The 12,766-nt window shown below is 43.9% G+C and overlaps 1 protein-coding gene across 1 annotated transcript in view; it reads right to left on the bottom strand.

Moving 5' to 3' along the window:
- The window catches only part of Stx7 (syntaxin 7), a 39,128-nt gene that overhangs the window by 10,374 nt on the left and 15,988 nt on the right, over window positions 1-12,766 (bottom strand). The window contains exon 3 of the mRNA XM_021653701.2: window positions 834-903. Coding sequence (XP_021509376.1) covers window positions 834-903 — 70 coding nt within the window. The remainder of the gene's footprint in view (window positions 1-833; window positions 904-12,766) is intronic.

Genomic DNA, 12,766 nt, shown 5'->3' with positions numbered 1-12,766 from the left:
CCTCGGTGTCTGAAGAGCTAGGCTTACAGTCATGAGCCACATGCAGGCATTGCTTTGTTTTTGCACAGAAGCTAAGAAGCTGGTGCTGGCTTTCAGAAGTTTTCACTGTGTAAGTCAATCCACCCAAAGCTGGGTTTCTGGTTTTCTTGTTTTGTTTGAGGGGGATTGTTCATAGGGCATATACTGTATCTAAACCAGTGAAAAAGGTGAGAAATGAGTCATATATATAAGACTCTCTGAGCCCAAATTTTCAAATTCCACCAAAACCCATTTTATTTTTGTCTACTTTTTTAAATTTTTATTTTATTTTTATTAATTACAGTTTATTCACTTTGTGTCCCAGCTGTAACCCCCTCCTTCATCCTCTCCCAATTCCACCTTCCCTCCTTCCCTCTTCTTCTCCTAAGCCCCTCCCCAAGTCCAATGATAGGGGAGTCCTCTCCCCCTTCCATCTGACTCTAGTCTATCAGGTTTCATCAGGACTGGCTTCTTTGTACTCCTTTGTGGCCTGGTAAGGCTGCTCCCCCCTCAGGTGGAGGTGATCAAAAAGCCAGCCCATGAGTTCATAAAACCCATTTTAAAACTAACAGGAATATAAAACAAACAAACAAACAAACAAATAAATAAATAAATAGAAAGTTTTCCCATGATAGAGTAAGCCTGTTCCTTAGATGGGGCTCATCCTTACTGGATGAGAAAAGTTACATACAAGTTTGGCTCTGGTGCCAGGGAAACCTTTTAATTTTCCATCAAATTTTCCAATAAAAAAGCCACTGCTAATGCAGCTTAAAATACATGCTCTTTTCTCTGTCTTAAAAAGAAAAAACACTTACAGCTGTTGCCTCAATTCCGATGAATCTTGAGGTGTTCCCAGTTGACTCAGAGCTCTTTGTATTTCCACCGCTATCATGATAGGAAATTAATGAATAATTGTTACAAACGTTACAGCCACAGAAAATTACTACCTTAGAAATAATAAGGCAATTAAATGACTGAAAGAAAGAAAAACAAAAGCCATAACGATAGATAACAATAATTGAAAAAAAAAAAAAAAGAAAGAGAAAGTAAATGGCTTATTTGTATCTAATCAGTAACAGCAACAGACTGATCTCCTAAGATTGAGTGGGAACGTTGGCCTGTGAGATCATGATCATGACCCAGAATGGTAATCTCTTTCCCATGCCACCAGGACTGCATGGAGAGTGGACATGTGTGTTTTACTGGCATTAAAATTATGGAACGCTAAATTACTGTGGCAATTATATATTTTGCTATAACAGAAGGCAAGGATGACAGCTTTAAATTAGAAATGGCTAACAAAATTAGAAAAATTATTTCCATTCATACAGATAAGGGTAATTAAAGTACGCTAAAATCACAAGACATTATTCATACAGCCTCTCTCATCCCTGAAAGACAGTGGTTAAGACCAAAGTCGGCACCAACATGGGACAAAATGGCATTATGAACCACATGGCAAGCTGTGACAGGAAGTCACAGCAGTCCTTGACATGTTTTTCTTTCCAGAAATGCTAACCCAAGTTCAAATCTTGAGGAAGAAACTGGACCATTCTAGACAATGGGACAATCTACAAGACACCTGGTCTGGACCTGTAAAATCAATCTGGCGCTTTCTCAGACAACTAGGAATAGCGCTTCCTCAAGATCCAGCCATACCACTCCTGGGCATATATCCAAAAGAGGCTCAAGTACACAAAAAGGACATTTGCTCAACCATGTTTGTAGCAGCTTTATTTGTAATAGCCAGAAGCTGGAAACAACCCAGATGCCCCTCAACTGAAGAATGGATGCAGAAATTGTGGTACATCTACACAATGGAATATTACTCAGCAATGAAAAATAAGGAAATCATGAAATTTGCAGGTAAATGGTGGGATCTGGAAAGGATCATCCTGAGTGAGTTGTCCCAGAAGCAAAAAGACACACATGGTATATACTCACTCATATAGACATACAACATAGGACAAACCCACTAAAACCTGTGCATCTAAAGAAACTAAGCAAGAGAGAGGACCCTAACTAAAATGTCCAATCCCCATCCGGAAAGGCAAAGAGGATGGACATCAGAAGAAGAAGAAAACAGGAAACAACCTAGGAACCTATCACAGAGGGCCTCTGAAAGCCTCTGCCCTACAGACTATCAAAGCAGATGCTGAGCCTGATGGGCAACTGTTGGGCAGAGTGAATGGAATTTTAGGTAAGAACTGGGAAATAGTAAGAGCTGGAGAGGACAGGGTCTCCACAAGGAGAGCAACAGAACAAGAAAATTTGAACACAGGGAACTTCCCAGAGACTCATACTCCAACCAAGGACTATTCATAGAGATAACCCAGAACCCCTGCACAGATGTAGCCCAGGGCAGTTCAGAGTCCAATTGGGTTACATAGTAATGTGAAGAGGGACTGCCTCTGACATGAACTGACTGGCCTGCTCTTTGATCACCTCCCTCTGGGGGGGAGCAGCCTTACCAGGCCATAGTAGAGGACAATGCAGCCACTTTTGATGTGAACTGATAGACTAAGATCAGAAAGGAGAGGAGAACCTCCCCTATCAGTGGACTTGGGGAGTGGCATGCATGCAGAGGGAGGAGGGAGGGTGGGATCGGGAGGGGAGGAGGGAGGGGCTTATGGGGGGATGCAGAATGAATAAAGTGTAATTGATGAAAAATTAAAAAAAAAATGTCAGTGATGATGGGATTTCGTGTGTGATGGGACCTTTCACAGTCCAGTCCTGTGTGACCCAAAGACCTAGGTGTCCAGGCATTTGAGGTCACCAAAGATTGTCCCTTGCCTTATTCCAGGGAAGATTAAAGATACAGACACTCCTGGGAGTATGTGAAGTGGAAACTCGCTTTATTAAAGAGAAATCAGAAAAGTAAAAAATTAAGGACACGTGAGAGGAAGACACCTTGGAACATCCATGTCCAGAGTTTCTACAGGGCTGTGGCGGAAACTACACAAAGGCTGGGCTAACTGTTAAGACTGGCCACTTCTCTAGGCCATCAACAGCCATTGGAGGGCCCAAACTGAGTTGGCGACCATGCCCTGTCCATGGGCTACCCATCAAGTTAGAAGATGCTGAAGTCCCCTCTGTCCATCTCTGATTTATGCTTTGCTGGCTGTTGACCTTAATGGGCTGTGAGCTGTCAGTCCTGGCCAGTATTGCCATTGATGATCTCGCACGTGTCTTGCTGGCTGCTAATTACACTATTTTCTCTCTGAGCACACATCTGCATGATCAACTTGTAGCTTTACCATAGTGACCAAACTCTATCCCAGCCACCCAGATAAAGGTTCAGTCTTCCGTGGTTACGTCCTAGTTAGCCCTTTGTCTTTGGGCGGTCTGCAGTGGTCCTATGGGAGGAGCCTGTTGTTCGAAGCCACCCTTACTCAGCCTGACAGAAGCTGCTGCATGAGGATGAAGAATATATAAAAGGACAAAAGTGCCTTCTGTGCATTCCCCGAAGGGTCATGGGGCCAGCTGGCATGCCCTAACTGGCAGAGAGCCATGTTTTAACTATTTGCCTCTTTCCCTGTCCATTTTCTCCACTGATGAATACAGGTTGTGCTGTCCACAGGTTACATGCAGAGTCTGGTCTACAGTCTGAGGAATGCTGTCCTTCAGTCCCAGTGGAAGGGAAGTATGTCCAACCAGAAATGACTCACTGGAAACTGCACTGGGCAGAAGAGATCTTACCTCAACTACCCTGTGAAAAAAGTAAATCTGTTCAAGTTGTATGAAAGACAGAAGCAGTATGCCACATTGGGGCTTTTCTTCTTTTTAAAGCTTATGTAGAGAAAGAAAGAAAGAAAGAAAGAAAGAAAGAAAGAAAGAAAGAAAGAAAGAAAGAAAGAAAGAAAGCATGCTTATTGTAGGAAACAAAACAGATGAAGCATCAAAAGCCTTACTATAGTAGTATTGTTTTAGTTGGTCATGTCATGATTAATACAAAGCAGCACCAAAGAATCAATCTTTAAAGAGAAAAAAAAAATCCTAACTGTTAAAGTAACACACTGTATAAAGACTCGTTTACCATGGCTTTCCATCAGATGAGTAATTCTGGTGAGTTTTATGATGGCTCTGGGAGCAGCCACAAAAAGAAAAACGAGAATCTTCCACAAGCCAATTATATCAAAAGGTTTTGGGCTGGAGAGCTGGCTCAGAGGTTAAGAACACTGGCTGTTCTTCCAAAGGTTCTGAGTTCAATTCCCAGCAACCACATGGTAGCTCACAATCATCTATAGTGAGATCTGGTGCCCTCTTCTGGTGTGCAGACACATGCAGGCAGAACACAATAAATAATAAATAAATAAATCTTAAAAAAAAAAAGGGTTTCTATGGACAGATAAGTTTATCACAATTCAAACATTTTGGTGAACACCCCCTTCCACTAAAGAAGGTCAATTCTTAAGAACTATGGCGTTGTCTGAGAGGAAGTATTTAATTGATGAGAGTATGGATGCAGATGGAGGGGTGTCAAGGATACCCACAGCATTTAGCCCACAGAAGGAAAGAAGTCTATAGTAGAGACCCAGAGAGGAGACCCCAAAACAAATGCTTCAAGAGACCCTCAAACCAGAACCTAAAATATCTGTGCTCTTCTGGAGGAAAATGCCCAAACTGTCAGTGGTGTGACATATGTATTGATCTGGAATAACAAGAAATAGAAAAGCAACATCTAGTTTGGAGACTCACATGTCTAATCCCATACTTAGAAGCAGAGTGACATGACCAACTCACCTATAAGACATCACAAGTAGAAAGTAAGCTCTTCACAGGCAAGAACCACAGCTACGCTTTATCCACTCCTGTATTTACATACTCTTGATACTTAATGGATATTTTTATAGTATAACTATTTGAAAAAGCATTGAAGAGATCAAAATTTATATACGAAACTAAAACTGCATGCATTTCTAAAAACAGAAAGCAAAAATAGGAGGTGAGTTTAACATTGCTAAGTGCTCAATTATAGTTAATTCACTTCTTCAATAAGTACTGGCTACCCACTATGGGTCAGACATAGTGGGGGATTATGGACATGGACAGCAATTCTTCAGTGTTTCTCTGACTCAAATAAGTGCATACCCGAAGACCAACTAAATCATCAACAACTGGATAAAGGCCATGGAAACAGAAATCAGAAAGAAAAAAAAATAGTAAGAAACTGAGCGAATCCCATTATACAAAGATGTTGATAGCTGACGTCCAAGAAGCTATATTTATTTAGTAAAGCTGCTGAGATTAAAATAAGAAAATCTGTACACTTAAAGAAACTAATCAAGAAGGAGGACTCTGGGTAAGATGTTCAATCCCCATTCAGAAAGGCAAAGGAGATGGAGATCAGAAGAGGGAGGAAATGGGGAACAGGACAGGAACCTACCACAGAGGCCTCTGAAAGACTCTATCCTGCAGTATATCAAAGCAGATGCTGAGACTCATAGCCAAACTTTGGGCAGAGTGCAGGGAATCCTATGAAAGAAGGGGGAGATAGAAAGACCTGGAAGGGACTGGAACTCCACAGGAGAGCAGCAGAACTAAGAAATCTGAGCCCAGGGGTCTTTTCTGAGACTGATACTCCAACCAAGGACCATGCATGAAGATAACCTACAACCCCTGCACTGATGTAGCCCATGGCAGTTCAGTGTCCAAGTGAGTTCCCTAGTAATAGGAACAAGGACTGTCTCTGACATGAACTGATTGGCCTGTTCTTTGATCACCTCCCCCTCAGGGGATGCAGCCTTACAGGCCACAGAGGAAGACAATGCAGCCACTCCTGATGAGACCTGACAGACTAGGATCAGAAGGAAGGGGATGAAGATCTCCCCTATCAGCAGACTGGGGGAGGGGCATGGTTGGAGAAGCAGGAGGATGGGACTGGGAGGGGAGCTACAGGTGTAATTAATAAAAATAAAAATTAAAAAATAAAATGAAATCTAAAAAAAAATTGTGACAAGGCCAATTATGAGGACAAGATCCTATTTAAAAATGACACCACCATTTTCTCTCCAAAGCAATCAATCTACAGTATGTGGCAACAAGAATGAAACTTGTAATTGAATGTATAATAAAGACATATATAAGAACATAATATAGTTTAAAAAATAAAATAAAATAGGAATTTCCTGGTTTTCAAAACAATATTTTTTTCAGTGTGCTAGAATTACTGAAAAAAGTAATTTCATGGCCTGAGTGTGTGAACAACACAAAGGAGACAAAAGTTGAGCATGCCTAACTGGCAGAAGCAACAGAACGGAGCTGAGTGGAGGCTGCATGAACCCAGCACACCAAGTAAAGGGATGACAGGGCCACTCTGTGCGGATGAAACTGGACTGCTTCTGTTCCCTGAGGTGTTATGGACTAACAAAATTCTAGAGACATCACTTTACAGCTCACTATCCCTACGTTCCAAGGTCATCAGATGGCCTGATAAGCCATGGAGCTGCTCTTGTACAGTGTTCCAAGCTAAGATGGCTATTAAATAAAAAAGGGCAAACACAAACAACAAAGAGAAGCAACTGTGGGAAATCGTGCATTGCCTGCAGAGTCAAGAATGTTTGCTATTTGGTGCGCTAATGGCAAAGCTGTCCTGAATTATTAAATATTACTAAATTCTGAATTCAAAAGCTCCACTCAGCCCTGAGAGAACTAAGAACTTACGCTATTAATTCTATTTGACATAAATACTTAACAGTGTTGCACATTTTCCACAGAGGATGCCTGGGCATTTAGCTGAGTTCCTGCACCTTTCAGAAAATGTGTTACTAGTGCTGGAAAGGACTATGAGAATGACATAAATAAATTACTTTTTCCATTGTCTGCCACTCTGTACTGTTTGCACTATTACCCATTTCCAGGGAATATACTAAAGCTGTTTATAACAAAAAAATATAACACTATCTCTAAAACATCCACCCCAAGCTGCTGTCTCATTAAAAACAGTTCCTGCTAAGAAAGAGTGTGTGCTGCCTTCCAGTGGATGAAAGAAAAACGCCCTATAAGAATGAACTTTAGTCACTAAATTGCAGGTACACTGGATGCCTGCTGTGTAGAGCGGCAGCCTGGGGAAACTGGCGTTCTTGCAAATGTTTGACAAGTGAGTGCGCCAGGCCATTGGGGACCACTGACCCTGCCCTAGCCCCACACAGCACTTTCAAACAGCTCCTCCAAATAGCCATGTGCAGAATTCACTGTATTTTAGCAGAAAAGGTCTCCATCACCGAATCCAGAATAACAGAGTTGCGACGAGTCAGAAATGAAATGACTGCCGGGACCTTTGTGATACCCTGTCGCTCCGATTCAGTTTTACACTCCTTACACAGGGGACAGGCAAGTCAGTGCCTACCAGGAAAGGTCACCAGGCAAGGGCACCTGAGTCAGCCTGCCTTGGAAATGTGATTCCACTTCCTGCTGCTGACTGCGCGTTTACCTCATCAGGCCAGCCACAGCTGCGGGCAGTCTCCTGCACCGAATCCACCTAATTCCCAGTGGTCGTTAGCTTATGGGGAAGCGGCTTGTTCTGGAGATGGGGTGAGCCACCGCACGGGCACTCACAGGAGCGAGCAAGCGGTTTGTCATTTTCTCTTCTGGGTCAGATGTGAACAGTAAGAAAATCCCTATTAACCGTTGACACTCATGCTTGAGGAGAATGCAGCAGCTATTACTAGTTTTATGTCAACATGACACAGCTACAATAATTTGGGAAGAGGGACTCTGGACTAAGACAATGCCTCCATAAGATGAGGTTGTAGGCAAGCATGTGGTGCATTTTTAATCTATCTATCTATCTATCTATCTATCTATCTATCATCTATCTGTCTGTCTGTCTGTCTATGTGCATGCTCTGTTTTCATGCACACCAGAAGAGAGCACCAGATTCCATTATAGATGGTTATGAGCCACCATCTAGTTGCTGGGAATTGAACTCAGGACCTCTGGAAAAGCAGCCAGGGCTCTTAACCTCTGAGCCATCTCTCTAGCCCAAGGTCCAGCCATTGTGAGGGTTGCCACCTCTGCACCTCTGCAAGCCATGGGGAGCAAGCCAGTAGGCAGCACCCCACATGGCCTCTGTTATCAGCTCCTGCCTCCAGGTTCCTGCCTGGCTCAGCTTCCCTCAATAGACTGTGACTCTGAACATGTAAGTCAAATATATCCTTGCTTCCCCAGGTTGCTTTTGGTCATGGTGTTGTATCATAGCACTAGCTACCTTAACTAAGATAAATCATCTCCACTATACTGCAGAACTAGAGATAATGATGAAGAAAAGAAATCACGTGAGAGTTACGTCTTAGTTAGGAGTCAGCTAGTACCTGACAGTAGCACGTATCCAGCAGCATCTACATATAAGAGACATGATTGCAAACAGAGTGAGAAAAGGGGATAAATGTTAAAAGAATCAACCCTTTCCTCGTCTATCCGTTCCTACCTGCATTACAGGCTGGGTTGGAGTATTAGAAGAAAAAGTACGGGAGAACTGGAAGTTGCGTAATCTCCTCTATAAAAATGCAAGGCATTTGCTAGGAAGTCTGGGAGCTGAAATTCAGATTCACTGTGGTGCATGAGGTGCAGTGAGCTGTGGAACGCTCACTGAAAGTCCCACTACCAGCTGAAAATGTGGACGTCATCAACACAAAACAGGCTTTAAGGGCAAGAGTCAAATGAACTTGGCCTAGTTAATACCAATAAAACTGTGAAACTAATTTAAAGTAGAAAAGTCTTCCGGAGAAGACACCAAAAAAACAGAGGCTGAAAACACAACAGCCTCTGTTCAAACTGTTTTATCTCTTGTCCTGTCTTGTGACTTCAGCAGAACGGAGCTCAGCTTCCGGAAGGATTCAAGCCCGGAGCAAACTGTGGAGGCCATTTGCTGGCAGAGCAGAGAGAGATGCCTTTGCCTCCAGAGGCCCAGTCCCTAGCTGCTGACACTCTGCTGCCCAGCTCAGCATCCCTGTGGACACACCACCCTTCCTCTGTACAGAAAGTGGGTCTAGAACACGTCTACACCTGACTACTCATCAGCTTAAGTCACCAAAGGAGCAAAATGCGGGCAGTTTACTGCTACAGCAGACTAATAGGGGGCAATTCTGTTCTTAATACTGAAGCACAGAAGGTGGCGTTCTCTTGAACTGGATTTCCATGAGCAGAACACGACAGCCTGCAGCTCTTAGCAAGGATGCTCTGCCTGGCTGTTTTACCACACACTGCGCTCTGGGGAGGGCTGCTGAGTTGTCTTGGGAGGTCCTGGCCTCTACAGAGGGGAACTGCTCAAGAAGTCAACAGACCAGGATTGGGCTGCAGGGATGTCCTTACACCTTGCAGGAACCCAGCATTCCTGATATCTGATTGCTTGGGATGCTCCCAGTTTCCTTTCTCTCTCACACTCACGGTGGCCTAGCCAGTCTGTCTGAAAGCGGCAGAGAGCACCTCAAGCAACAATTTCAAGCCTTTCTCCCCCTCCCCCATCGCAGCTTCTGATCCGTGCTCACTGCCACAATACCACTCAGGAGCCACTAAGTTACGGACTACTGACAATGGGCACTTGTCTGCTTCCTTTAGGAATGCAACAGAAGCTTGATTCTGAATCTTTTTCCTCCTTCCCTAGACCTGTCTGGTTGCAGAGAACAAGAGTGCGGGTGGGTTGGGGAATCCATATGAATTATATTTTCAGAGGCATTAAAAATAAACTTAAGGTTGTGTAACCATAGGCCAAAGGAACAGAACCAAGCAGACACCAGGCAGGTGCTACAGAGAATGCTGACCCAAGCAAGGGAGGTGGAGCTGCTAACTGTCATTTCACTTCGAACAGAGCACCCCTAACCTGGAATCCTAAACAAAACAAAGAGATGCTCCAAATTCAACACTTGTGTACACCTATGCAGTGACACAAGCAAAAAATCCCCATGGATTTTTTTTTCCTGTACAAAACCACTATAAGGAAACATTGTACACAATTTATCTTTAGACCACAAGTTCAAGGTTTATGTACATAATTAAGTTTCAACCTGAAAGAGGAAGAGAGAAGAGAGAGAGATCTCAACATAGTTGTTAGTGCAGGGCGGTAAAGTGCCGGGCAGGCTGCCAAGGCAGGGGGGTGCTGGAGGGGAGGAGGCGTGAACTTAATGGAAGGAGGAGTGTTCTACAAGGAGGGCAACAGCTTGAAAGAGGTGGCTGCTGTGTATCTTGGGACCATAATAAGATAAAGTGATCAAGACTTAGGAACAACCCTCCAACGCTAAGACAACCCTGGGAGGTACAGAAGGAAGGAATTAAGCAACCGTCACTCTGTGGTGGGGGAATAGGAAAAGGGAATCCTTGCGCTGGGAGAAGGGTCACTTTCTTTTCCACACACCAGTCTCCTGCCCTGAAGATTAAAGTCATCTCACAGAGTGACAAAGAGGCCCTGCACAAAAGGAGGTCTGAAAACGTGAAGAGGAAGATCACAAAAGAATAGCACAGTCAGCCAAATAATCACCACTAAGGAGGTAAAACTGGAGTCACTCGGGAAAGATAAGAAAGGGCAGACTGTGAAATGAAGTCTGAGGAAGTGCCAGAAAGAACCGATGCACACGAAGTGCCAAAACCCATCTCCTCCATCCAGGCCGGTTTGGAGTATTCTAGTTGCTCCGCCACCCTTGCTTCTTTCAGTAGCTGTAGCTCTTGGCTCATTCTTATCTTGCTCACCCAGACTCCTGTCTTATTTCCTGCTGATTTCAACACACAAGCGGCTCAGCATTCTACTGCCCCCCAAAATGTTTCTCCCTCAGACCTCGTACCTGCTCCAAGGGTATGTCACATGCTGTGCCTTCCTCACAATCCCAGTGCCCAGGCACAACACTCACAACCTCTGATCCTCCTGTGCATCCGGCTCCTTCCCTCTGGCATGCTGACTCCATATGCCTCCTGTGTGCCAGCCCTGCCTTACTCACGTTCCTCTTCACTGGCCTCCTGACGCAACACACACTCCACGGTCTATCATTGTAATCTGCCCTCTTGTACACACCCACCAGCCTAGGTACCTCTGACACATCTAAAACCATGACCCTCTATCTCTGCTCTGTCGCTCTGAAGCCTCTGCCCCAACCACGGTAAAGGACTTTATGATGGCCTGTGAGGCCAAGCTAACCTAGCATTGGCTCCTCCTCACTGCTAGTACCCCAAGGGAGCTGCCATCTGAACACCTTTCCCCATTCAAAACATTCCTGCATTCTTCGAGATGCAGACTGAAAATTACCTCAGTGATGAGTTCAAGTACCAGCTCAACCATTAACTCCTCAGCAGGCAAGCTTACCTGGTGCCCATGCACCCTCCTCCAAGCACGCAGTCCCCCACCTCACACAGTAGGCTTTTGTTATTGCTATTGTGCAAATCATTTCCTCTTTCCTTTGAACTCAAATCTTTATCTTATTTTTCTCTCACTAAAGTTTCACTCTACAGATGCAAACATCTCCACTTTATTCACTTATAGACTTCTAGCACCCAGACTGTCCAGCACACCACAGATGCTTCATAAAGAGGGAGAAGTTGTACAGACACACAAGTTAACACTCTGGTACCATATGACAGAGAATCTTAAATACATAGTGGCCACAACTCACATCACTAATTCTTTACCTTAGCTGTGGCTTCTTTAGTGACCATGGTACCTATACTATAGATCGAGGAGTAGGGGCAACAAACACACCAAAGCAGAACATTGTCCCTGTCCAATGTGGACTCTTCCAGGGCAACTAACTGAAGTGGTTGTTTCTAGTTTCCCTGAAGACTTGGTTTTGCCATGTGATGTTTTGCTGCAAGCCGGGCACATGATGTTTTGCCCAGGTTGGCTTGAAAGAGGCACATGTTTTCCTGTGAGCTCTCTCATGCGAGGGGCATGACTTTGACCAGCTGAGAACATCCCTGGGTGGACTCTGAGGAGAGGAGATATACAGAGGCCTACACACTGTGAGACATCACTGATGTTCAGGTTTCTACACTTGACTTCACTGAGAGAAACGTTCCAGAGAACTTCTCCAGGAATCCAACTGAGTCTTGTGGCTTTCGCTGACTTTGTGTTGCTGCTTGGTGTTGGCCTTTGGACTGGACTGCTGGTATCCTGACCATTGAGTTTGGTAATCCCCTGAAGACCCACTGACCCTAATCAGCAGGAAGTAGATAAAAGAGGTCTACAGTTCTTTTCCCTACTAATCTCCTACCGCAGGTTGGGGGAGGAGGATTGGAAGGGAAGTAAAGGTGTTTAAGAACCCTATATAAAGTAGGTTTGATGAAAAAGCTAAGCCCACACTAACAGTAATGACTACTTTAAGGAAAACCCTGTTTGCTATACACGTAAAAGACAATGACTCCATCATGAAAAGTACTGCTCAGGAATTGCTACAGAACAGACAAGCAAACAGTTCCATAAAGAAATCAAAGGGATAAGGAGCAAGTATTGTCAAAATAATTCCAGGAAGCAAAAGCTAGACAGCTTCCAGCCAACCAAACACACATGGGGCAATTGCACAACTAACCACAAACCGAAATTTCATAAAAGGGAAGCAACAATGTAATCCAGTCAATCACTGAGCATAATTATGTTCATGATGACTAAAGCCAAAACTATCTGTAATTATTTAAGTAAGTGTAGCATGATATGTACATATGGGGATGTGGATCACATGGATAGCATCGCGCTTTATCTTTGTAGATCACCTGGAAATAATACAGGTGTTAAGATCCCTGATTCATAAACACACATTTACTCTTGGGA

Source organism: Meriones unguiculatus, chromosome 20 (genome assembly GCF_030254825.1).
Source record: "Meriones unguiculatus strain TT.TT164.6M chromosome 20, Bangor_MerUng_6.1, whole genome shotgun sequence".
Classification (NCBI taxonomy): domain Eukaryota; kingdom Metazoa; phylum Chordata; class Mammalia; order Rodentia; family Muridae; genus Meriones; species Meriones unguiculatus.
The sequence above is the reverse complement of the archived record's forward strand: the minus strand, read 5'-3'. Positions and strand labels throughout refer to the sequence as shown.